At 47.9% G+C, this 26,190-nt stretch overlaps 2 protein-coding genes across 3 annotated transcripts; both read left to right on the top strand.

The window, feature by feature from the left end:
• Nucleotides 1–225: 225 nt before the first annotated feature.
• On the top strand, nucleotides 226–6,690 carry Sf3b4 (splicing factor 3b subunit 4). The gene is made up of 6 exons (XM_090341117.1): nucleotides 226–333; nucleotides 758–886; nucleotides 1,198–1,740; nucleotides 2,237–2,443; nucleotides 5,489–5,662; nucleotides 5,980–6,690. The coding sequence occupies exons 1-6, from the start codon at nucleotides 300–302 to the stop codon at nucleotides 6,165–6,167; spliced, it is 1,275 nt and encodes a 424-aa protein (XP_090197243.1). The 5' UTR covers nucleotides 226–299; the 3' UTR covers nucleotides 6,168–6,690.
• A 5,593-nt stretch (nucleotides 6,691–12,283) lies between these two features.
• Sv2a (synaptic vesicle glycoprotein 2A) lies at nucleotides 12,284–25,847 on the top strand. Of its 2 annotated transcripts, none has more exons than XM_090341118.1 (13): nucleotides 12,284–12,398; nucleotides 16,576–17,495; nucleotides 18,601–18,781; nucleotides 19,561–19,712; nucleotides 19,813–19,946; nucleotides 20,519–20,608; nucleotides 21,032–21,142; nucleotides 21,280–21,368; nucleotides 21,993–22,157; nucleotides 22,349–22,482; nucleotides 23,415–23,621; nucleotides 24,118–24,277; nucleotides 24,587–25,847. In XM_090341118.1, exons 2-13 carry the CDS (start codon nucleotides 16,874–16,876, stop codon nucleotides 24,768–24,770), a joined length of 2,229 nt encoding a protein of 742 aa, XP_090197244.1. In that variant the 5' UTR covers nucleotides 12,284–12,398; nucleotides 16,576–16,873; the 3' UTR covers nucleotides 24,771–25,847. The 2 variants fall into 2 exon arrangements, with proteins under 2 accessions (XP_090197244.1, XP_090197245.1); XM_090341119.1 differs by having other exon boundaries at nucleotides 16,749–17,495.
• Nucleotides 25,848–26,190: the final 343 nt, after the last annotated feature.

Here is a 26,190-nt window from a genome sequence, read left to right on the forward strand (position 1 = left end):
CCAGCACACGCACACCCAAAAAGAGTGGCGAGAACTAGAGGCGTGGCTCCAGTAACACAGCCCCAGCCCATTACGCAAGCGTGACCGGGCACCGCGCGCGCGCACGCGCACACGCGCGCACGCAGCACCAGCTCCCAAGGCTTCCCGGCGACTCCTAAGATGGCTGCTGTAACTTCCGGTTCACCCCCCATCCCGCCACGGCTCCACCCAACGTCTCGGGTTCGCCCCGGAAGTGGAAGTGGTAACTGAGGTCAGGGGGAGGAGCTGCCGCTAAGAGACGGCGCGGGAGCTTCTCCGCCATGGCTGCTGGGCCGATTTCCGAACGCAACCAGGGTAACCGGAGGAGATTGAGCCTGGGAGAGCTGAGGGGTCCTGACCAGAGCCAAGGAGCGGCTCCTCCGGGGTGGAAGATTGGACCTCCCGGAGGGGATGAGCTCGGGCCCGGGGTGGCCGGGGGCGGGGTGGCGGTGCAGGCCGAGGCCTGCAGGTGCGGTGCTTCCAGGCCCGATTCCCTTCCACTTAACACTAGAGAAAAGAACATTCCACAGAGCGACAGGTTTTGCAGCTGAGCATCAAACTGTAGCGGAATCGCTGGATTCCTCGGAAGGAGGGTTTTTTTAAGGGCCTCGCGTTAAAAATTGAAAAAAAAATATTTTTCAACCCTGCCCTCTTCCCCGTGCCGAAATCCATCTCCATGTTCCCACCAACCTCTTTCTTGCTCTACTTTCATCGGACCTTTATTTTCTGCCTTCTTTAGATGCTACTGTGTACGTGGGGGGCCTGGATGAAAAGGTCAGCGAACCGCTTCTATGGGAACTCTTTCTCCAGGCAGGGCCCGTGGTCAATACCCATATGCCAAAGGATAGAGTCACTGGCCAGCATCAAGGTAAGTGTGACAGGAGGTCAGGATATGTATTGTAGGGACCAGTGCTCCCGAAGAGTCCCAACAGTATTCATAACGGTTTTGGAACGAACAATCCAAATATTTCTTTCCCTTACACCTCAGTTCACAGTTTGTCTTGTGTGTGTGTGTGTGTGTGTGTGTGTGTGTGTGAAAATCAGTTCACAGTTTCTGGAATCATTCACAGTTGAAATAACGTAATTTCTGTCATTTTATATGTGGTTGGAGGGTGGGTAAGTTATATTCCATTTTGACTCTCTTTGCTTGAGTTAACTTATCCATGTCCGCTTTTCCAGGTTATGGCTTTGTTGAATTCTTGAGTGAGGAAGATGCTGACTATGCCATTAAGATTATGAACATGATCAAACTCTATGGAAAGCCCATCCGGGTGAACAAGGCATCTGCACATAACAAAAACCTGGATGTAGGGGCCAACATTTTCATTGGGAATTTGGACCCAGAGATTGATGAGAAGCTGCTTTATGATACTTTCAGCGCCTTTGGGGTCATCTTACAAACCCCGAAAATTATGCGAGACCCTGACACAGGCAACTCCAAAGGTTATGCGTTTATTAATTTTGCTTCATTTGATGCTTCAGATGCAGCAATTGAGGCCATGAATGGGCAGTATCTCTGTAACCGCCCCATCACAGTCTCTTATGCTTTCAAGAAGGACTCTAAGGGTGAGCGCCATGGCTCAGCAGCTGAACGGCTTCTGGCAGCCCAGAATCCACTTTCCCAGGCTGATCGCCCTCATCAGCTGTTTGCAGATGCACCCCCTCCACCTTCTGCTCCCAATCCTGTGGTATCTTCATTGGGATCTGGGCTTCCTCCACCAGGTAGAACTTTTGGTTTGTATTATGTGTTAGTTTTGGGGGTAAAGGGGGTTGGGCAGGATGCAGGCAAAAGAACCAACGAAGACAATATGTTGGGTTAGTGTGTAATGAGGGGGGTGCTGTTGATGAACACGTTTGGATTTCTTCAGGAGACTGAAGTTTGACTTGCTAAACATTGCTTTTGACTTTAGAGTGTTGAAAGGAGGGTAAAGGGCTCAGCCACTTAGGAGGCAAGATTAGGGGCTCTTGAAGGACATTGCTCACGGGCTGGGAATGTGGTTTAGTGGTAGGTAGCGTGCATGAAGCCCTGAGTTCCATTCCTCAGTACCACATAAATGGAAAAACCCGAAAGTGGTGCTATGGCTCAAGTGGTAGAGTGCTGGCCTTGAGCACAAAGAGGCTCAGGACAGAACCTAGGCCTTGAGCTCAAGCCACCAGGCAGAAATAAAAAGACATTGCTCACTACCATTAATTCTCTCTTCTTTGATTTCTTATATAGGAATGCCACCGCCTGGCTCCTTCCCACCTCCAGTACCACCTCCAGGAGCCCTCCCGCCTGGAATACCGCCAGCCATGCCCCCGCCACCTATGCCTCCTGGGGCTGGAGGACATGGCCCCCCTTCAGCAGGAACTCCAGGGGCTGGGCATCCTGGTCATGGACATGCACATCCACACCCATTCCCACCCGGTGGGATGCCCCACCCAGGTAGGTGGTTTTTGCTGGGAGAGGGAGCCGTGAGCTTGGTGGAGATACCGTTCACGCTCACCTGGCTGCTCTTTGTTCTTCAGTGATAGCTAGCTCAGATTTCTCTTGGGACATTCATTAAAATGAATACAAAATATTTTACTTAAAATAAATACAAAATGCTTTACTTTAAAATGTTTAACATCTCCTAACCTATTTCCTTAATATTTTGCCCTCATTATCTCTTGACTCCATTCTAATTAATTGTAACCCAGTTATGAAATCTAGGAGACACTTCTGTACCTTAACTGATTTCATCTCTGCAGTATTTAGAACTATCCATGTTTTTCCAGTTTGAAGTTTTTTTTTTTTTTTTTTTTGGTGGGTCATGGGGCTTGAACTAGGCCTGGGTGCTATCCCTTATCCTACCGCCTTACCCTTGAGCCAGGCCAAACCCCACTTTCTGGTTTTTAGGAGTTAATTGGAGATAAGAGTCTTGGGTCCTTTTGTGCCTGGGCTGGCTTTGAAACTTGATGTTCAGATCTCAGCCTCCTGAGTAACTAGGATTACAGGCATGAGCCACCTTGCTGGCCCAGTTTGAAATTCTTACCTATTTGTTTCTCAGGATTCTTTATCTTTGAATGGGTCTCCGCCGCCGTCTTTGTTTTTTTTTGTTTTGTCTTGGTCATGGGGCTTGAACTCAGGGCCTGGGTGCTGTCCCTGAATTTATTCATTCAAGGCTAGCTAGCACTTCACCACTTTAAGCCACAGCAGCCATCTTTGATCAGTTCCCTTTTATTTGCTTGTAGCTAGATTTTTATGCGTGCGCGCTTTCTCTTTCTTTTTCTTCCTAGTCCTGGGCTTGAGCTCAGGGCCTGAGCACTGTCCTTGGGCTTTCTCAGGGCTAGAGCTCTATCACTTGTGCCTCAGCACCACTTCTGGCTTTTTTCTATATGTGGTACCAAGGAATCGAACCTGGGTCCTTGTGCATGCTAGGCAAGCACTCTACCACTAGGCTAACTTATCGGCCCTATGCTTTCTTTTTTGACATGTATCTGTAACTTTAAATATTTTAGATACTAATGCCTTCTGGCATCATCTAGAGATAATCTTTTTGCTCCATAGAAAGCAACACTTTACCCTTCTTCGGGCCTCTTCTTCCTCATTGTTTTCCTCATTGTTTTATGCTTAATTCATTGTGTTTCTTGGTCACTTTGACACTATTATTTCTGTCTTTGGATTACTTTCGCAGTCACAGTTGTCTCAAATCTGCCCCCTTTTGCCTACAGAGAAATGCAAGCCCATAGCATCTAGGGCTTCTGATTTGGACCATACAGTTGACTCCCACAGCTGCACGTCCATCCTGATTTCTGTGATATTGGTATTTCTTTGGAATATAGTGTGCTGTTTGACACACTTGTGATTTGCATATCCCAGTCTCTCTATTCAGGAGTAATCATGTCCACTGTCTTGTCTTCCTAAAGAATTTTCTTGGAAGGAAATGGAACATAAGCAGAAACTTTTCTTTTGCTTAGCCAGTGAAATTTTGCAATTGCTTATAAATGCTGGTGTGGATTTATGCCACAAACTAATTAATTAGTTTTTTTCCCGTTACTGAAGCTTGAACTTGGGTCTTGTGCTTGCTGCGCTTGTTGGCTTGTGGCTGCGTCTTTACCTTTTCAGCCACTCCTATAGCCTTGGTTAATTGGAGATGGAATCTCCTGAACTTTTCTGCCTGGGTGAGCTTCCTCTAGATCTTGGCCTCCTGAGAATTATAGGTGCCTTGCTCATTAAAAGAAATTGAACATTTCCTAATAGTCTAGTCAGTGGTTCTCAACCAAGCGTGACACTCCTGCCCCCATGACGTTTGACAGTGTTGGGAGATGTTCTCGGTTATCACAACTGGATAGGGCCAGAATGCTACTGGCACGTAGTATATAGAGGGCAGGAATGCTGCTAACCATTGTAGATACACATAATACTCCCTTGAATATCATATTCCAAACTGAAATAGTGTTAGGAAGTTGAGAGTTAAGAGATGTGGCCTGGTTTTTTTTTTGTTGTTGTTGTTGTTTTGTGGGTCATGGGGTTTGAACTCTGGGCCTTGGCGCTGTCTCTGAGCTCTTGAGCTCAAGGATACAGCTCCTGGAGCCACAGCCACAGCCCCACTTCCTGTTTTCTAGTGATTAATTGGAGATAAGTGTCAAGTTCTTTAGTGCTGGGGCTGGCTTTGAGCCTTGATCCTCAGATCTCAGCCTCCTGAGTAGATAGGATTACAGGTTACGGGTGTGAGCCACTGTGCCTGGCGAGATGTGTCTTTAATTATTAGCAGATGGCTTGTAATATCAGTTCTATCTTTGCATCAAATAGTCTTTGTCTTAAAATGTTTTGAAACTTTAGACATGCAAAAGGGTTCCAATTCAGCATATCAGTTTCTGAGTATACTTTTCTTTTTTTTTTTTTTTTTTTTGTGTGTGCCTGTACTGGTGCTTGAATTCACTTGGCTTTTTCACTCAAGGCTGATGCTCTAGCACTTCTGTCTTTTTGCCGGTTATTTGGAGATAAGTCTCGTGGACTTTTCTGCCTAAGCTGGCTTCAAACTGAACTCAGATTTCAGCCTCCTTAGTATGAAGGATTTTAAGAGTGAGCCACTAGTGCCCAGCTTCTGGTGCAGTACATCTCGATCGGGTGGCCCCTTCCATCCTGTTTCCACATCTGTCCTCTCTTTAAAGCGTACATGAATTGTATAAGAGGAGGTTCATTTTGACATTGCTGTGCGTGTATATAATAGATCCTGATCCGTCTCACCACCCTGAAGAATTCGTGTTTGTCTCTTACAGTTAGATCTTTTTTCAGGTAGTGTGTAGGCCACTTCTATCCTCGCACCCTGGCATCACTGTTCTTGGTACGTGTTTTTACAGCACTTAGACTAAATTGAAAGGAGCAAGTGAAGTGAGCGGTTGGTTTGGGAGTGCATGTTTTTCCACATCCTTTGCTGTCTTCCTTTACTCTGTTACCTCTCTGTGGACCTTCCCCTTTTCACTTGCGTCCCTTTTATTTTCACAGGGATGTCTCAGATGCAGCTGGCCCACCATGGCCCCCACGGCCTAGGACATCCCCATGCAGGGCCTCCGGGCTCTGGTGGGCAGCCTCCACCTCGCCCACCACCTGGAATGCCTCACCCTGGGCCTCCCCCAATGGGCATGCCGCCCCGAGGGCCTCCGTTTGGATCTCCCATGGGTGAGTAGTTTCTATTCTAGCCATCTCTCTTACCCTCTCGTTGTTTCTTTTCCTGCACTTCTCTCTTCCTCCCGGCCCCTGCTCTTTCCTGTGAAACCCGGGTTGGCCAGCTAGGTAGCTTAGGCTGATCTGGAGCTCACCGCTCCTCTGCCTCAGCTGCCCAAGTGCTGGGATGACACACGTTCACTACGTCCTGTCTCAAGTTTTTTGGTAATAACCTTTGTTCCATACCTGGCTTCAACTTACATTTCTTCACCTTGTCTTCCACAGTCAATCATTTCCAGTTTCTCACTTTGATCAACTTTCTTTTCTTGCAGGTCACCCAGGTCCTATGCCTCCACATGGTATGCGTGGGCCCCCTCCCTTGATGCCTCCTCATGGCTACACTGGCCCTCCTCGACCCCCACCCTATGGTTACCAGCGGGGGCCCCTTCCTCCACCCAGACCCACTCCTCGACCTCCAGTGCCCCCTCGAGGCCCACTTCGGGGTCCTCTCCCTCAGTAAATTCTCCCTCTTTTTATATCTGCCCTATGTCCCTTCCACTTCTCGGACCACTCAGAGTTGCTATAGCTCCTTGGGGCTAATGTACTAATTAATCACTTAGCTTCTACCCCCCTTTTTAATGTAAATTTTTTTAAGGAGGTGTTTTTTTTAATGTGGGTCCTAAGTGTTTTGCAGATGCTCAGAGGAAATAAAACTATACTCCTTGTTTATTCTTTGTTTTGTTTTCCTTGGCAGAGTAATTTTTTAATATGTAATTTATTGTCAGGGTAATGTATAGTGGGTATACACTTATATTCATCAGGTGTATAACTTCTCACACATTGATACCCTTCTCATATTTTTGTCCTCGTTACCCATCCCCTACTCCTCCCAGTCATCTTGTTTTCCCTCCCTTCTCTTCCCTATTTCAAATAAATAAACGTATATACAATACACCAGGTAACAGTCAGATACAGTAACCACATGAGATTAACCATAGGAGAAAAGAAAAGAAATAACTTCACATAGTACATTAAGAACAACAATCACAAAGAAAAACCTCTTGTTTCCATATCCTAGAGAGAGTATTTCATTTACTCTCATCTATCCTGTATGACCATATGTACATAGCTTTTGAGCTATTGTGATCCTAGCAAAGTAATTTTTTTTTTCTTTTTGTGGGTGCCATGGGGCTTGAACTCTGTGCCTGGGCAATATCCCTGAGCTCTTCACCTCAAGGCTATTATTCTACCCTTGAGCCACAGCCCCACTTCCCGTTTTCTAGTGGTTAATTGGAGAGAATCTCATGGTATTTAGTGCCTGGCTGGCTTTGAACTGCAATCCTCAGATCTTAGCCTCCAGAGTAGCTAGGATTACAGGCGTGAGCCATCAGCCCGGACAGAATAATGTTTTTTTAAGGGTATACCAAGGTGTGATGAGCAGAACGGCAAGAGCAAGGAGTCTATTTACATTTAAAGACTTACTCTAATGTGCTGGTAAACATAGCTGAATTCTGCTGTGCATTAGAGCAGTTGGTCCTGTAGGTTAGTACACAGGGACACTATTAAAGGACAACAGTTTTAGCTAACTACTCAGGAGGATGAGATTTGAGGATTGCTGATCTGAAGATCAAGGTTCAAAGCCAGCCCAGGCACAAAAGAACCTGAGACTCTTATCTCCAAACCACTAGAAAATGGGAAGTGGGGCTTGGCTTGAGGGTAGGGAGGTAGCCTTGAACGGAAGAGCTCAGGGACTGTGCCCTGGGTTCCAATCCTAACTCACTCAAAATACCTTGTGCTGGAGCCAGCCAGCAGCGAACCGGGATTCCTGACTTTGGGGGTGAAGACTGGGAAAAGAAATAGACAAGAAAAAGATGGGGTTGGGAGGACTCCAGCCTAAGGTGAGCTTAAGACTGTAGCGCCCTTTATTTCAAGTTCCAACCTTAAATACTTTTCTTAAAACCAGGACACTTCCAGGGGTTACATTCGTACAAAACAGTGATCAAGTCTCAAATAGGTTAAATGAGAAGCTATTGACACAGCCCAAAGTCATCATGGTAACAGCTTTCTTCTTTGAGTACTCAATTGTGCGGGTCCAAGGTCACTGACCCCAATCTTGTCTATGGGTTCACGTGTGTATTTGCCGATAAAATGGAAAGTTAGAAAACCATTGGAAGCCAAGACATGTGAAAGGGTATCAATGTATGTCAATTAATGCACCTTCTATCTGGCAAATATCATGTAACCCTTTTATTAATTACAATAAAAAATTAAAAAAAAAAAAAACATTGGAAGTTATTCTTGGGGAAGTAGAGGAATCGCTGATGTGACCTGGAACCATGTAAATATGGAATTGCTAGACAAAAGTTAAAATGAATAAATTAGGGATAGCTTATTTAATTAATTTTTTTGCCATTTCTGGGGCTTGAACTCGGGGCCTGGGCACTATCCTTGAGCTTTCTCAAGGCAAGAGCTCTATCACTTGAGCCAGCACCACTTCTAGTTTTTTTTCCTGTGCATGTGGTACAGAGGAATCAAGCCCAGATGCTGGGCAAACACTCTACCACTAGGCCATGTTCCTGGCAGGACAGTCTCATTTTATTCATCACCAGACATTATGGATAAGTCTAAATGTTATCCCCATTTTATTTTATTTTACTTTTGCAGTCGTAGGGCCTGGGTGCTGTCTTTGAGATTTTTTTCTGCTTAAGTCTAGTGCTTGACCACTTGAGCCACAGCTCTGCTTCTGGCTGTGTGTGTGTGTGTGCATGTGTGTGATTAATTGGAGATAAGAGTCTCAAAGACTTTCCTGCCTGGCCTAGCTTTGAACTATGGTTCTCATATCAGCCTCCAGAGTAGCTAGGATTACAGGAATGAGTCACTGGGGCCCAGAGTGTTCCCATTTTTGTTCTCATTCTAAACCTGATTTCAATCACATTTAAGTCTCTACTCAAAAAAGATTTCAGCATGTAGTCAGGTACAAGTTTGGACATAGCTGTTTGGAAAGAGCCAGCCTGGTAAAATTGGTGAGACTGCTGGTCCTGGGGCTTGAACTCATGACCTAGGTACTGACACTGAGATTTTTTTTGTTGTTGTTGTTCAAAGTGCTTTATTACTTGAGCCACAGTTGTACAGTCCCACTTGTAGCTTTTTTGGTAGCTTATTGGAGATAAGAGCCTCACAGGCTTTCCTGTCTGCTAGATTCAAACCACAGTCTTCAGAACTCAGCCTCTTGGGTAAGTAGGATTACAGGCGTGAGCCACTAGTGTTCTGCCAGTGACTTATTTCAGTTAGCCAGCAGAAAGCCATACTGGAAGCATGGCTCAAGTGTAGAGCAGCAGCTATGAGCTCGAAGGCTGATCAAGAACATGTAGTACTGGCAAAAAAAAAAAAGCAACTGGACCAAACCGATCAGCTCTACCCCTTTGTCACATTTATTACTATCATTCTCTTCATGAAGCTCCATCATTGGCTTGTAGAACTGTGAACTTCCTTGAACTCTAGAAAGAAAAGTTGAGTCTGGATGTTTTTTGTCAAAATCATTCTTCCTCATCAAGTATTTCAGCTTTATGTGAATGCCTTTACTGGGACTTGAATTCAGGGCCTTGAGTTCTCATTGAGCTTTTTCACTCGTGGCTGGTGCTCTACCATTTGAGCTATGTGGAGCACATCAAAGTGGAAACCTATGCTGTAAAAGGCCTAATTTGTGGCCCAGTACTTATTCCCTGGTCTTGGGACCGCACCTGGCTGAGATGGTGCCTGCCAATCGGTTGGAAGGCCATGGCTGTGGTTTGTGATGTAAAGTAAGGCTACCTCTGAGATAGGCTCTGAACCATTCCGCCCTCTTGGACAGCACATGATTCTTTTTTTTTTTTTTTTTGCCCGTCCTGGGCTTGAGCTCAGGGCCTGAGCACTGTCCTTGGACTTTCTCAAGGCTAGAGCTCTACCACTTGAGCCTCAGCACCACTTCCAGCGTTTTTGTATGCATGTGGTACCAAGAAACTGAACCCGGGTCTTCGCGCATGCTAGGCAAGCACTTTAACCACTAGGCCAAACTCCCGGCCCCCAGCACATGATTCTTAAGTTAGCTAAATGGACTTCCTCAAGGAGAGTACCTCCCCCACCCTGCCCACCTTTGTGCTGATAGGCTCCTGCATCCTATGGTAGCTGAATGGACTTCCTCAATAAATGAGTTCCTGCCTTGACTGGTCTCCCTGACACAACTGATTGTCCTCCGGCAAGGGAGGGCTGGGTGCTAGCGGTCAGTCAGGCGTGTTCTCCTTATCCCTCCTGCAGGTCAGGAGGGACCCAGGACTAAAAACCCTGACAGAGCTATATGCCTTTTTGCTTGTTAAAGAGACTCAGGCCAGCTGGGTGGGGTGGCTCATGCCTGTAATCTTAGCTACTCTGGAGGCTGAGATCTGAGGATCAAGGTTCAAAGCCAGCCCAGGCACAAAAGGACCTGAGACTCTTATCTCCAATTAACCTCTTGAAAATGGGAAGTGGGACTTGTCTTAAGGGTAGGGTGGTAGCTTTGAGCTGAAGAGCTCAGGGACAATGCCCAGGCCCAGGGGTAGGATGGTAGCCTTGAGCTGAAGAGCTCTGGGACAGGGCCCAGGCCAGTTCAAGCCCCATGTCTCACCAAAAAAAAAAAAAGACTCAGGCCAGGCACTGGTAGTTCATACCTGTAACCTAAGCTACTAAGGAAACAGAAGGATCCTGGTTCAAAGCCAGGGCAAGAAAATCCATGAAACTATCTCCAACTAAGCACCAAAACTGCCATAAGTGGAGCTGTGGCTCAAGTGGTAAAGTGTTAGCCTTGAGCAAAAAAGATGGCACTCAGACCTTGGACTGGCACAAAAAGAAAGAGGAGAGAGAGAACAGAAATATATCAGTAAAGAATATGCAAAGTCACCTTAAAGAAATGGCTTCCTGCCAGCAAAACTTTGCTACAATTGGAAATAATAGCATATTTACTAAGTATCAGCTTTAAGAAGGATCATCAATGAAAGCCTAGTAAATAGAGTATCCCTGAGGCACTAGTGGCAGGAGCTGTTCCAAATACCATCCTGGAAAGAGTGCTTCAGTCATACATTTAGCGTAGTCCAGGAGCGTTGGCAAGTCTGCCCAGACTGTAGAGGTGGGGGTACAGAATTGTTGCCAAGAGTTTTGACCTATTGGCATGATTCCTTATTAGGGATGGCTAGATGCCATTAAAGATACAAATCCTATTTAGTCATTGTGTATTTTTACAGTGACATGATTCTGATTTGGTTTCCAGGAGTGAGTGTATAGGGCATGTAGATGTAAGTTTTAGATCTGAATGATGGCTGCATTTTTATGGAAAATTAATACTTGTACTGTGACTTAATATTTCAGTACATTGTAAATATTAATACAAATACTTCCAGAGTCCTGCATTGGCATCTACAAGGCTCAGGCCTACTTCTCTGTGGGTAAATTCTACATATCAAATATCATCTATGAGATCATCTCCTGAGACACAGGCTGCCAGCCTTTCCTACATGTCTCTGCAGCCTGAAACCTCCACATGGAGTAACTCAATCTTCTAGTTGTAGATTTGAAAAGGGCCCGAAGCTCAACATCTAGTGCAAGACAAGAAACCCAGGATTTACAGAAGTTCAACAGAAGAACTTGCCTCTAAGCCAACAGTGTATTAACATGAGAACCCAGATGAGGGCCCTTGTCAACGCTCTGTCTAGAATATTCTAACTCCTGTTCTTCAAAGAGAATGTGTATTGGAAACCATGATATACTCCCTTACTCCTGGAGCAGAGATGGTCAGAGAATGTTGCCAAACAGCATATCTTGGATCTGTGAACCCAGGCCAATGACACAGGGGCAAAGCAAAGATGCCAGGAATAAACTGGAACCAATTCCTCCTTCCTGCTTTGGAAACAGAAGTGTGTGTGTGTGTGTGTGTGTGTGTGTGTGTGTGTGTGTGTGTAGTAAAAGCTAATGGGGAAGGGAACTGAGGAGAGTCCTCTTTGAGTTAATTGGAGTAAATGAGTGGAAGGGGATCTGATCTGTAAAATAAGCCTGTTTTCCCAGTGCTCCCAGGGGCTTCTACCAGCTGGAGAAGGATGAGAGGTTGGGCAGGTCCACACCTAGGATAAATAATGACTCCTGGAGGAGACACAGAGGGGATCCAGGAGATTCTGCCCCTGGCAGTTCAGACTAGAAACAGAGAGTGCTTTCTCTAAAACAGCCAGGTGACGCTGGAGTCTGAGCACTGCTGAGTGGGGGAGGGGGTGATGACTAGATAGAACGTGAGGGGAGATGTTCTGAACCCCAGAAACTCCCATGTTCTGTCCTGGCCGCCTCACTCCCCGCCCCGCGTGTCTGTCTCCCCACCCGCCTTCCTAACATCACTGCTTCCCTCCCTTTGGTTTCTTTCATCTTTTGCTGGGAAGGAGCTGGGACAGGCTGAATGTCATTTTCAGGGGTCCCTGCGGTTCTTTCCTCCCGCCTCTTCCCTTTCATCATTTCTTCATCATCACTCTGGGTCCTGAGTCCCTCCCCTCCCCATCTCTTTTCTCGCCCCCCTCCCAATGGTCTCTCCCGAGCTCCGGGCGCGGGGCGGGGCCGGAGGCGGGGCCGGCGCGTGGGGTGGGGGGGGCAGGTCTGCAGTGCCTCTTCCCCGGTCCCGAGCACTCGCCGCCGCCGCTGCCGCAGCCCCGCGGCCGGACCCCCACCCTCACCCGGGACTCCCTTGGCCGGGGTCCCCAGCCAGGTGAGCCCCCCTCCCCGGCCCGCAGACTCTCACCTCCACCCGCCCCTGGCAAGAGCATCCTTGCCTTGCAGCCATTTTATCCTCCGATGCTTTGCTTATGGGGAGGGCGCCCACCGTCCCCGCTCTGGGCTGAGGGGGGTGGTTGGGGTTTTTGGGGGGAGCGAGGCGTGAGGGTATTTGTTTCCTTCGTTGTGCAGCTCGGGGTCTATGTGCATTTACGTGTACACATGCATACGCATGTGTATGGACGCGTGTGTACGTACCTCTCTGCACACACGTATGCATGTATGAAGGGGGGGGTGTTTTTTTCTCCTCCTTAGCCAAGTCTGCAATACCTGATGAGGGGTTGTGAGGCACACGAGGTCCCCCAGACTCCAACCGCTTCCTCACCTTGACATCCCCCCCCCCATGAATGATAAATGACCTTGGCTGGGCCCAAGGAAGGGATGCTGCCTCCGTCTGCTCCGCTAGACTTGCGCGGGGGGGGGGGGGCAGTGGAAGAAGGCAGGGGCAGGGTGGGAGCACCGGGGAGAGGGAGATGGTAACCGACCTGGTATTGGGGACAAGGATGGACAGGGCTGCGGGCAGTTGTTCCGGGAGGGGGACCGAGGGATGGTGGGCGCTCGGCCAGCGGCAGCACCAAGGGCGGGGAAGCGCCCCCCCCCAGCAGTCCCGTCAATTCCAGGGTCCATCCCTTCCATGGGCGCTCAGGCGAGGTCCGGGAGGGAGGGAGGTCGCCGCAGTTGCGGTGGGGGCCGTTTCTAAGCTTGTGCGTGTGCAGGTTTCTCCTTCAGCCCGGCCTCCCTGCCTATCCCTGAGCGTTCCTCCCTTTGCATTTTCAGCTGACACCTTCCTCCGGTGCCCCCCCCCCCCAATGTGGATGCGCTCATTAACGCAGGGGAGGGTGATGAGGAGGGGAGGTTCAAGCCTTGGTCCTGGGGTGGGGGTGGGGGTGAGGGTCGAGGCTCAATCCTCTAGCTGTAATGGGGAGGAGGGCTTTGGCTCCCCCTTTCCTCCTTCAAGTGCCCCCCAAGGTAAGAGGCTTTGATGGAGTGCAGTGGTGGTCTGGATCCCTTTCTCAAATAGGGTTGAGCAAATTGTTCTGAAAGGAAGCATCTGCTTAGGAGAAATTCCCCCCCCCCACCTCTGCAGAAAATCTGGACCCATTTTTTTGATCAGGTGAAGCCAGCCAATCTTGAAGGACCTTGGAAGCCCGGATCTTGTCTCCTTTAACCTCTACCTATCCAAATGTCTCTCTTTTTTTTTTTTACAGGCTTAGCCATTCTGTGCTGCTTTGGGGGCTAAAAATAGCACCACTTCCTCACCAGCTCAAAGAATTTGTCTTCTTTCTCTCACCCATGGGCTTGATGGCCCTGGGGGAGCTGGCTGTTAAGCTTTGGCTGTGGCCCTGAGAACCTTCTCTACCCCTATGTACCTCTAGGGGTAAATGGTTGTCATCAAACATTGGTTATGGCGCCTGGTGGGTCCATCTGCTTCTTTCAGGGTTTGCGGGCAGATCCTGCTTGGAAAAGAATGCAGATTGCCTTGCACTGAGGGGATCCCATGTTCCCTTTCAGTCATGGAGAGAAGATCATTGGGCTATGAATTCTGAAGAAAAGAAGGTGATGTAGGGGTCACTGCTTCTGGTCACTGTGGTCCACCGCTCACATCTGTCCTGAGGGGGTAAGGCTGTGCTTGACAGTGCTCCCCTCTGAACCACACAGCCTTACTTACCCTCTTCTACCAGGACTAGACTCTGTGTGTGTGTGTGTGTGTGTGTGTGTGTGTGTGTGTGTGTGTGTGTGTGTGGTGTGTCGCATTTAATGAACGCTCTGGATGGGTTGGAGCAGCAGGATATTTTTAGGGATATAGCTCTGATCTGAAGCTAGACTTGCATCATCAGTCTCTGAGAAATAAGGAAGTTATCCTATGTTTCCCTTTGGATGATATCTTTTTTGGGGGGATACCCAAGGACCCCTTTATTCTTCACTACCACCTACGCAATGCGGTATTTGTGTACTACTTTTCCCTTGACTCCTGGAGAAGCAGAAAGGATTAAAGGGGATTAGAAAGGAAGTCCTGGAGGAAGGCAGTGCAGCTATAGACCTTAGATCTTCACATTAGAAACTGTATGCGCCAGCAGTCGTTTTCATTCCTACCCACACCAGGGAAAGGGGACACACACATACAACATTCTGAAGGAAGGCAGCCACCAGTCATCACCTTAGCTGTGTGTGTGTGTGTGTGTGTGTGTGTGTGTGTGTTCTAGTTCTTGGGCTTGAACTCAGGGTTTGGACACTGTACCTGAGCTTCTTTTGCTCAAAGCTAGTGTTGTATTACTTGAGCCAAAACTCTACTTCTTTTTTTTTTGGCCAATTCTGGGGATTGAACTCAGGGCCTGAGCACTGTCCTTGGGCTTTTTCAAGGCTAAAGTTATGCTACTTGAGCCACCGCACCACTTCCAGCTTTTTCTGTGTGTGTGGTACTGAGGAATTGAGCCATGTCTTCATACATGCTAGGCAAGCACTAGGCCAAACTCCTGGTCCAAAGCTCTATTTTTGGCTTTACTGGAGAAAAAAATACAGACTTTCCTACCCTGGCTGGCTTTGAACCATGAACCTCAGATCTCAGCCTCTTGACTAGTTAAGATTACATATGTGAGCCACCATTGTCCAGCTATTACCTTAGCTTTTAATCTTCTCACTTTCTGATCTTCTCACTTCTATTCAGGTTTCAAGTCTCCCTTTTTCAGGTCTTCCCTTGTTGGTGTGGAGGAGATAATGTGGCCCCTCATTATCTGTTGGAATTAGCTTCAACATAATGGATTCTGGAGGCTTCTGGGCAGCAGCATCTCAAGATGAATTTTCCTGGACTCTTGCTTCTTTTCTCATACCTTCAAAACAATGGAAAGAAAGGAAACTAATATTTACAGATATCTATGTGAGATCAGATTTTTCACACTGACTCTGGAAAATAGAGTTTCCCCCCCAGTTAATTGTCCTCAAACTAATAAATATAAGGAACAGAGAGGCTAAGCATGACTAGGAATAGAGTTTGGACTTCAGCTTACGTGATCTACGAGTCATATGCTTTGCCCCTAACCACACTCTCCTTGATAGTGACCCTTTCTGCCAGACATCCCGAAGAGCCTCACGGATGGCTTTTGTTTGACAACCTGTGAAAACATTTAAGACATTTCACTATAGTAACTATAAGAGATATTAGTTATCACTTTTTTTTTGCCAGTCCTGGGGCTTGAACTCAGGGCCTGGGCACTGTCCTTGAGCTTTCTCAAAGGTAGCACTCTACCACTTGAGCCATAGCACCACTTCTGACTTTTTCTGTGTATGTGGTACCGAGAAATTGAACCCTGGTCTTCATGCATGCTAGGCAGGCACTCTACCACTAGGCCAGGCTACTGACCCCTATCACTTGGTTTTTCTTTTTGGCTCCACTGTGGTACGAAACATATATGCATATCTCATTTAATCTTTACTTTTCCATATTTATTTATTTATTTTTAGATTTATGTGCTGGTATTAGGGCTTGATCTCAAGGCTTCATGTTCTTACTTAGCTTTTTCACTTAAGGCTGGTACTCTACCACTTATGCCACATCTCTGATTCCTACTTTTCCAGATTTAGGTAAGGTTTGACTGTATCAGATCCACTCCTATGTGGAGTGGATCTAGTAAATGCCAAAACAGGAAATCAAACTCAAGTCTTTCTGATTCTGGAAGCTGAGCTGTTACTAGGCTCTAGTAGGTTGGAAGAAGGGCTTCTTTGGAAGCTTGTAACCTTAGAACCTGACCTAAGGACCACAGAAGCTCTACCTTCAGATTAGGGGAGGGGGTTGTCTTCCTTCTAAAGAACCCCAGAGCAGAGTAGACTAGGGATTCTTATTTCTCCTATTTTCTTTTTTTCTTTTCCAGCCTTGAGGATTGAAGCCAGGGCCTCACACTTGCTAGGCAAGTGTTCTACCACTTGAACTATATCCTCAGCACCTTTTTTTTTTTTTTTTTCAGGTTGGTGATAAAGTGAGATGTCTGAATTTGATGTGGTCAGTGGTTTGATTTCATGGTCACAGTCTCAAAGCAAGGGGCTGAGAGGGCCCTATATTAGCTTTTGTCATTGTCCTGGGACTCACAACTTCCTTTTTCTCTCTCTTACTTCCACAGGTCTCCAAAAGCTCTGGAAGAGAATTAGGCAGCCCTTTCTGAGTTACCCTGGCTCCCCTGACCAACCTGACTCCCCCTTCCCTTCTTTTACCCCTGCTCCTCCTCTCCCTTCCCCACTCACCTTTCTGAACTAAATGTAGACCCAAGCTCCTCTCCTTTCCGTTCCCTGCTAGATGCTCACTGGCCAGGTCCTATTGCCTCTGCTCCTGGACCCTGTTCTCAGCTGGGAGAAGGATCTCCTTGCCTCCACACGTCCTTGAGCAGAAAGTTGACAAGCAAGCAAGAGTGAGGCCCCATCATGGAAGAGGGCTTTCGAGATCGCGCAGCCTTCATCCGTGGGGCGAAAGACATTGCCAAAGAAGTCAAGAAGCATGCGGCCAAGAAAGTGGTAAAGGGCCTGGACAGAGTCCAGGACGAATACTCTCGAAGGTCCTATTCCCGCTTCGAAGAGGAGGACGACGACGACGACTTCCCGGCCCCTGCCGACGGCTATTACCGCGGAGAGGGGGCCCAGGATGAGGAGGAAGGCGGTGCATCTAGCGATGCCACCGAGGGCCATGACGAGGATGATGAGATCTACGAGGGGGAGTATCAGGGTATTCCCCGGGCGGAGTCTAGTGGCAAAAGTGAGAGGATGGCAGATGGGGCACCCCTGGCTGGAGTGAGAGGGGGCCTGAGTGATGCGGAGGCTCCCCGCGGGGGCAGGGGGGAGGCACAGAGGCGGAAAGAACGTGAAGAACTGGCCCAGCAGTACGAAACCATCCTGCGGGAGTGTGGCCACGGCCGATTCCAGTGGACACTCTATTTTGTGCTCGGTCTGGCGCTGATGGCTGACGGCGTGGAGATCTTTGTGGTGGGCTTCGTGCTGCCCAGTGCCGAGAAAGATATGTGCCTGTCTGACTCCAACAAGGGCATGCTGGGTAAGACGAATCCGGGGTACTGCAGCCCTATTCTGCTCCCAGCTCAGGAAACATCTTTGTCCCCATTCTTCCCATCAGGCCCCCTACAACCCCCCCTCTCCTTCCAAGATGTCTCCTGAGGGCCGGAGTGCACACTGCCCTTTCACCACGCCCTCTTCCGGAAGGAGTTGCGCATGACAGAGGTTGAGGCAGGGTAGCTAGACTGGGGGGCTTGGGCTAGTTCTGAAAGACTTGGCCGTGGTGAGATGGGCCATTGCTTAGTGTTTCCTCATAGCCTTCCCTGTTCCTTTTCTTGAAGGGGAAAAATACACCGTAGTCCTGCTCAGCAGGGCTGGTCAGTTTGGGATAGTGGGGATAAGAACTCCTCAGACTTTCAAGGGGCCAGGGGCCAAGGAGTGGGATCTGGTGGCCTTTTCTCATAGGGACCTTGAGGGGAACACCTAGACTCACTGAAAAAAGATTCTGGGTTTGCTTTGCTTTAGACAGAACAAGCCTTGGGGCTGGGCTTGGATATGGATAAAATGAAAACTTTGGAGCTGGTGAGGTGTAACTTGAATTCTGATTTTATGAAGATAACAATAAACTGGGAGTTTTAGGACCAGAAATATTGGGACTGGAAGGAGTAAAGAACAGACTTTGTATGGGAGATGTTCTGGGAAGATTTAAGGAAATTGAAGCCCCTTTCCCAAGAAATAAGAGACCTGTTGCATCAAAGAAGGGTTGTGGGAACCTAGACAGATATATTTTTCCTTATATGAACTAAGTGTGTGTGTGTGTGTGTGTGTGTGTGTGTGTGTGTGTGTGAGAGAGAGAGAGAGAGAGAGAGAGAGAGACAGACAGACAGACAGACAGGAATAGTTTTGGGGTTCTCCCATATCTATCTTCTACCTTCTAACTTTTGAATCTATGGTCAAAGAGATTCGCTCATTCAATCCATCTTCTCTCACTGGCTCATTCTTATTTCTGAGTAAACAGCTTCCAGTGCTCTACAGATCCTCCATTCATTCTGCCCCATTTTCACCTACTCTAATACTCAGTGGATCTGTGCATTGAGAAGTATTTGCTCCTCCTCCTGCTTCTGATCTCCTCTTCCTCCTCTCTCCAGGCCTCATCGTCTACCTGGGCATGATGGTGGGAGCCTTCCTCTGGGGAGGTCTGGCTGATCGGCTGGGTCGGAGACAGTGTCTGCTCATCTCACTCTCAGTGAACAGTGTCTTCGCTTTCTTCTCATCTTTCGTCCAGGGTTATGGCACTTTCCTCTTCTGTCGCCTCCTTTCTGGGGTTGGGTGAGTGTTGAAGGAAAGGGCTGTGACTTGGTTGCTGTTGCCTTTGGGATTCAGTACCACTCCAAGCATAAGTACACCTTAAATTTGTATAAAGTGAATGAATGAATCGAATGGATTCAATTTATTATTATTTTGTCTCCATCAGCCTCTAGGGCATGTCTGCTGCCATCCAGACTATCATTCCATGTCTGGTCCACTCCTGAGTCCTCCAAAATAGTTCTCTTTTTGAGAGAACTTCAGCGTATATGAAGAGGCCTGGTGGACTGGCCTCACCCCCGTACGCTGTGGATCCTACTGTTAGCCTCTCTTAGATGTTACCTTTTTCTTTCATTTGACAACAGACCTTGCTGACACCCAAACTGGCAAGAAGTTGAAGCCTGGCCCTACTCTGCTTGCACGCCTCAAGCACTGGCAAGCTCTCACTGGTGGTGCCTCATCTCCAAGTGCTTTCTAGCCTGCTCCCTCACACCTGCCCTTTCATTTTTCTTCTTTCTGAGGAGGTTTTCCATTTTCTGCATTCCTTCTCTCCTAACTCTGTAGTCACCTTCAATATTGAATACATTTTCCCCCCTTCCCTTCAGACCTACTATAGTTTCCCACTATCCCAAGAATGGGTGCTCGATGGCTAGTGCTGAGAGCAATTTTTAGGGTTTGATATGGGAGATAGAATCTTTTAAAAAGGTGTGGAACATAAAATTTAAGCAATCGGGGATTTAGGGGACTAGGGATGAAGGAATATAACTGCTTTCTAAATATTGAATGCTTACAATGTCTTCCAGGATTGGAGGGTCCATCCCCATTGTCTTCTCCTATTTCTCTGAGTTTCTGGCTCAGGAGAAACGTGGGGAGCATTTAAGCTGGCTCTGCATGTTCTGGATGATTGGTGGAGTATATGCAGCTGCCATGGCCTGGGCCATCATCCCCCATTACGGTGAGCAGCCCCCCAGGAGCCACTCCCCATTCTCCCTCCTCCCTACAGGGAGAACTCCCACCTTGGGCCTCTCTACTGATGCTCTGACTATCTTTGGCAGGGTGGAGTTTTCAGATGGGTTCTGCTTACCAGTTCCATAGCTGGAGGGTCTTTGTCCTTGTCTGCGCCTTCCCTTCTGTGTTTGCCATTGGGGCTCTGACCACGCAGCCTGAGAGCCCTCGATTCTTCCTGGAGGTGAATCGGGTTGGGCTGGGCTGGGCTGGGCTGGGCTGGGCTGGGCGGGGTGGGGTTTTACATCTTGTGTGGCTGCTCTCCTTTCCCAAACTCTGAAGAACTTTATCTTTTTCTTTTGAGTTAGAATGCATATCCAAAGGGGTTTTATAGGCAAATAAACCCAAGAATATTCTCAACCAAGACTTTGTAGGCAGGGGCTTTGACCCTGGCTCTTACTTTGTAGCTGAAGTTAGATTTCTACCCTTACTTCTTCCCTATTCCATTCTACCTGGCTTGAACAAAGTTAGGATACCACCTTCTCTGACTACACATCATTACCCTGTCTCCAGTTTTCTCTATTGATTGTACCACAAAATCACTAGAGTTTGTGTTGGAATATGTCCCCTGCACTGGCCTTCCCTTCACCACTCTTACTCAAGTCTGATTATATGTTGTGGGGGCCCAGCGTAGGCTAGTGCAGGCCATAGCTGGCGGTTGAGGGTGGGAGTCATTTTGTATCTGGGACTTCTGGAGCTGGGATGAAAAGGCTGGGAGGGTTGACATGGATGTTGGGATCATATCTGTGGCTCTAGAATGGGAAGCATGATGAAGCCTGGATGGTGCTGAAGCAGGTTCATGATACCAACATGCGAGCCAAGGGGCATCCTGAGCGAGTCTTCTCAGTAAGTTACAATCCTCCCTACTCCAGCCCCCTGGCTTTCCTGGATGTTCCCTGATTTCCTAGACATCTCAGGTCACACTCTAGCTCAATGACATTCTTGGGGGTCATATCTTCTCCCTCTCCCATTTTTTTTTTTTTTTTTTGCCAGTTCTGGGCTTGAGCTCAGGGCTTGAGCACTGTCCTTGGACTTTCTCAAGGATAGCACTCTACCACTTGAGACTCAGCACTACTTCCAGCTTTTGCTATGTATGTGGGGTACCGAGAAATCGAACCCAGGTCTTAGTACACGCTAGGCAAGCATTCTACCACTAGGCCAACCTCCCGGCCCCTCTTCCATTTTTCTGCTGTGGGGAAACAGGCACATGGGAAGGGATTGGAAAATGCAGACTATGTGATTGTTCACCCTTCTCTTGACTCCATCCAGGTTACCCACATTAAAACCATTCATCAGGAAGATGAACTGATTGAGATCCAGTCGGACACAGGGACCTGGTACCAGCGTTGGGGAGTCCGAGCCTTGAGCCTGGGGGGACAGGTAATGGAGGATGGGTGGTAGAGAGAGAAAAGAAGTGGGGGAGACAGAAAAGAAGGTAGGGTTTGAGCCTCTTTGAGGGGTGAACTGAGATGAAGAAGGATGAGAATAGTAATCTTTTGATGCTCTGTCCCTTATAGGTTTGGGGGAATTTCCTCTCGTGTTTTGGTCCAGAATATCGACGCATCACTCTGATGATGATGGGTGTATGGTTTACCATGTCATTCAGGTGAGGGGTTGGGTGAGGTAGGTGATATATGGTGGCTATGGTTGTGTGTGTTGGGGGGCTGGAGGAAAAAGGCAATTAGGAATAAAGGGGATGAATAACAAGGGAAAGCATTGTTCAGATTCCTTCCTGGTGCTCCATCCATGTCTAGACTATCCTCATTTCCTGCCTGTTTCCACCCCTCCCTTCCGTGCACTAACTTGTATTTCAGGTGAACTAGGATTACATTTCTAGTCTGTTCTAGCAATAGGTAATGTGTAAGGATGAAGTGGATGTGTTCCAGTCCTCGTGGAGTTTAGATAGGACTAGTTATAAAGCAGTGTGATGGGACCACAGTGGAGGAATTGTGTGAACATTGTGAACTTGTGGATGGAGATCTAAATCCTGAATGATGGAAGGAAGTTAGTTAGACAAGCTGACAAGTGGAAGTGGAGGAGTGTTTTAGGCAGGGGGAAAAGATATCTTTTATAATAGATGGCAAAAACAAACAAACGAAAAACCAAACCAAAGCAAAAAACATGCTTTGGTCCCCAGGATCAAAGCATTTGGGAAGGGAGGTGTTGTGAGATGAGTCTGGTGAAAGAAACCCTGAGAGGGTCTGACTGATGACACTGCCCTTCATTCCAGCTATTATGGCCTGACTGTCTGGTTTCCTGACATGATCCGCCATCTCCAGGCAGTGGACTACGCGGCTCGCACTAAAGTGTTCCCTGGGGAGCGTGTAGAGCACGTGACTTTTAACTTCACTCTGGAGAATCAGATTCACCGAGGGGGGCAGTACTTCAATGACAAGTATGTGGGGGCTGTTAGACCTCACTCCTCCCCTGTGCCTTGTGCCTCTTGTCTTTTTGAAGACCTTGGGGAGGTGTTGAATTGCAGTTTCTTCTACTCAAGGCTGAGTTTCCCATTCCTTTCCTAAGGGAGTGCGTCTTGGAGAAGGGGTGAGGATGAAAGGGAAAGGTCTTATCATCTTGCCCTTGCAGGTTCATTGGGCTGCGTCTGAAGTCAGTGTCCTTTGAGGACTCCCTGTTTGAAGAGTGTTATTTTGAGGATGTCACTTCCACCAACACGTTCTTCCGTAACTGCACATTCATCAACACTGTGTTCTATAACACTGGTAAGGGGGAGAGGGGGTTGGTGGGTGTCTGCTGAAGGGCAGAGGGGAGAAGGACACGTCCTCATTCCCTAGCTTCCAGCTTTCAAGCTGAGAGCCCTGGAGAAGGTGCTGTGGGAGCCTACTGGCTGCTAATAATAAGGAATATCTAGTTGGACATTGAATATTTTCTTGTGATAGAATATCTAGCAAAAACTTTTAAGTTTTTTTTGTCTTTTGGCTGGAATAATTCATTGAGCTAATATTAACTGTCTTTTTCTTTTATGGAGCTGGTACTGGGGCTTGAACTCAGGGCCTGGGCACTGTCTCTTAGCTTTTTTCTCTCAAGCCTGGTAATCGACCACTGGAACTATACCTCCACTTCTGGATTTTTCCTGGATATTTGAAGATAAGAGGCTCACAGAGTTTCCTGCCTCAGTCTCCTGAGTAGCCAGGATTAGAGGTGTGAGCCACCAAAGCCTGACTTTTAAAGTACTTTTGAAGAAGGCAAAAATAAAGTATTTCTTCATTGTCTTCTTCCATGAGTTCAAGTCCCAGGACCACACCAAAAAAAATATACATAACATCCTTGGGAAAAATTAAAAAGATGGTGGCTAGGACTTTTGTAAAGCTGTTCTTGATATTTTCCTTAGAAATTTATTTCCTAGTCCCATAATGTGGCAGCTATTTATAACTAGTTCAGATATACAGAGAGTCAATGAGAAGCAAAGACTAATGAAAGGAAACCTTGGAAACCATCACACTGTTTGAGGAGTATGGTCATTTTCTGCTCTAAAGATTCCTAATTCCCATGGTGTTTTGCAATGAGTGCAAATAGGGATCATTTTGAGAGCCCCCTACAACGAACTCCCACAAATGCCGAGCCTAAAGCCAGGGGGCTTCCCTTCACATTTGCTATGACATGTTTGCTTGGTGTTTTGTCCTTCTCCCTCTAGACCTATTTGAGTACAAGTTTGTTAACAGCCGACTTGTGAACAGCACGTTCCTGCACAATAAAGAGGGGTGCCCGCTAGATGTGACAGGGACAGGTGAAGGTGCCTACATGGTGTACTTTGTCAGTTTCTTGGGGACACTGGCTGTGCTTCCTGGGAATATCGTGTCTGCCCTGCTCATGGACAAGATCGGCAGGCTCCGGATGCTTGGTAAGCTGGAGGCAATGATTGATCAGAACTGGTGGGGAGCTAAGGCCTAGCTGATAGGCTTCTTACAATGGGCTCATGTCTTCTGTAGGATGGGGCGGGTCTGGGATAGAACTTTGTTTAAGGAGACAAAGAAGGTAGGCAGAATAGCAAGTGGGTAGGACACACACTTTGGCATTATGGATTTGAACCTCAACTATACCACCTACCTTAGACACGTCATTTACCCTCTGTGAGCCTGGTTGTCTAATTATATCTGCCCACAGCATTGATGAAGATCAGTGCATGTAAAGTATCAAGATATTTAGCCTATGGCTGGTGCTGAATAAATGGTTGTCACTGATATTACTAATAATTACAAAGTGTGAGGACAAGCAAAAAACCCTCTTCCTTCGGAATACATTGAGGAAGGGGCTCACTCGGGCTTGTCCCAGAGCTTAGCTGATGGCCACTCTGGGTTCTGGGTAGATTTCATTGCTGTTTCTTGTCCTGGCTGCAGCTGGCTCCAGCGTGATGTCCTGTGTCTCCTGCTTCTTCTTATCTTTCGGGAACAGCGAGTCAGCCATGATTGCTCTGCTCTGCCTTTTTGGGGGAGTCAGTATTGCATCCTGGAATGCGCTGGATGTGTTAACGGTCGAACTATACCCTTCTGACAAGAGGTAGTTACGGGTGTGATAGGAGCAGGGCATCAGGCTTAGGGCCTGGAGGGGAGGGGAGAAATGGGGTGAGGAAGGGTTGTAATCCTTACAATTTTAGCTATTAACCTGTTTTTGGTCTCCTTTCCCCATGTCTCCCAATTTACCTATATTCTCTGATGTCCATCCTTCCCTTCTCTGATCTCTCCATCCTTCATCTTCCTGGTGCCCACTGCCTGCCATCTCTGCCCATTTCATTTCCCTGCTGTCCCATTTTTCATTGTCTCCTTCCTGGGCCCTTTCTCCACATGGCACTGGGTCACTCCTGAGCAGAACCACAGCCTTCGGCTTCCTGAATGCCCTGTGTAAGCTGGCAGCGGTGCTGGGGATCAGCATCTTCACATCGTTTGTGGGCATCACCAAGGCTGCCCCCATCCTCTTTGCCTCAGCTGCCCTGGCCCTTGGCAGCTCTCTGGCCCTGAAGCTTCCTGAGACCAGGGGGCAGGTGCTGCAGTGAGCAGTCTCGGGGCTTTGGGGATGGCAGGCACACTGTGAGACCAACAGCTCCTTCTTCCCTTGCTCTGTCCTGCCCTCCTGGCTCCCCAGAACCCTCACTTTCCACTCCTGTGTTTGGTGTCTCAGCTGTGTGTGTGTGTGTGTGTGCGCATGTGTGTGATTCCCCCGTGGGCAGGGACTACAGGGAAGGCTCCTTCACCCCAGTTGCGGGATGAAGCACTCCCCACTTCCTACCATCCTTGACTTTGCACAAGAGAAGGCTAAGCCCCACCTTCTCTCCCCCAGTGTTAGTGAGGGGCCCTTGCTTCCCTGCTCAGGGGTTCCAGAACAGGCTTCCTGCCTTCCCCTCATTTCCTCTGGCTAGGCCCTGGTAAAACCATGGGTATGATGTTGGGGGCTGGGTTGGGTGTAGACAATGGACCAAAAGAACTTCATGGGAGTCTAAAGGGTCTTGGGTGCCTCTTACACCTCTTGTTGGATGCTGGGGGAGTAGCAATAAACCTCAGCCCTCTGGCCTCCACTCTCTCCTCAATTTGGACTATAAGTCTGAAGCCTAGATTTTATAAAATTAGTTTCTAATCCTTATTTATTTAGATATTAAGTTCTGAGGCAGCTTGGCAGGACTGTGTGTGGATGTATGTGTACACTTATGTATGTGGATGTATGTGCCATGGGGGAGGGGCACCACTACACTGTCCTACACTATAAGCCAAGGGTATCTCAATGGACACACACTCTGCCTCCCACAGTGCCTCCCTGAACCTTGTGTCTTTGTTCGGCCTGGGAGGGAGGAGTTCTAGGCTAGGCCCGGATATGAGACAGGTAGTCTAGTGAAACCTGAGGGCACCTGACAATACCTGTTTCTTTCCTTCCTTTTAAATGTAGGCCTTTTAAGTGAGAGGCTCCACTTACCCACCATAGCACAGATAGGAAGAGCACAGCTTCCTCTCTTACCCCAGCCTGTCTCCTGGCTGATGGTAAAAAGAGACAAGGAAAGAAACCAGGCATATGGTCACACCAGCAGATCAAAAAGCACAAGGAGCTGGGGCAAGGGCCCCCCCCCCCTCCCGGCAACTCCTTTCAAAGAGGAGAGGCTGGGCAGTAAGTGAGGGACCCCAAGGCAGGGACCAGAGCCTCAGTTTCCCCCTCTCACCCTTCCACACAATAGCCTTGGTAGGTTAAGCTGCCCCCGTCCCACTCTACTCTGCGTGGCTGCTTTCTTTGGTGCCCTGCTCCCACACCCACAGTAGCTGTGATGTGTTGTAGTTTTAGGTGTTTGTAAAATGTTAAAAAAAAACCTAAAAGTTAAAAGGAAAAAAGTGAAAATAACAAAAAAGAAACTCCAGATTCACCCTCATGCTGTGTCTGGTGCCCTGTGGCCACTCCCTAATTTTGTAACCCTGAACCAGGTGGTGACTGTT

Source organism: Megascapheus bottae, chromosome 10 (genome assembly GCF_031878675.1).
Source record: "Megascapheus bottae isolate mThoBot1 chromosome 10, mThoBot2.hap1, whole genome shotgun sequence".
NCBI lineage: Eukaryota > Metazoa > Chordata > Mammalia > Rodentia > Geomyidae > Megascapheus > Megascapheus bottae.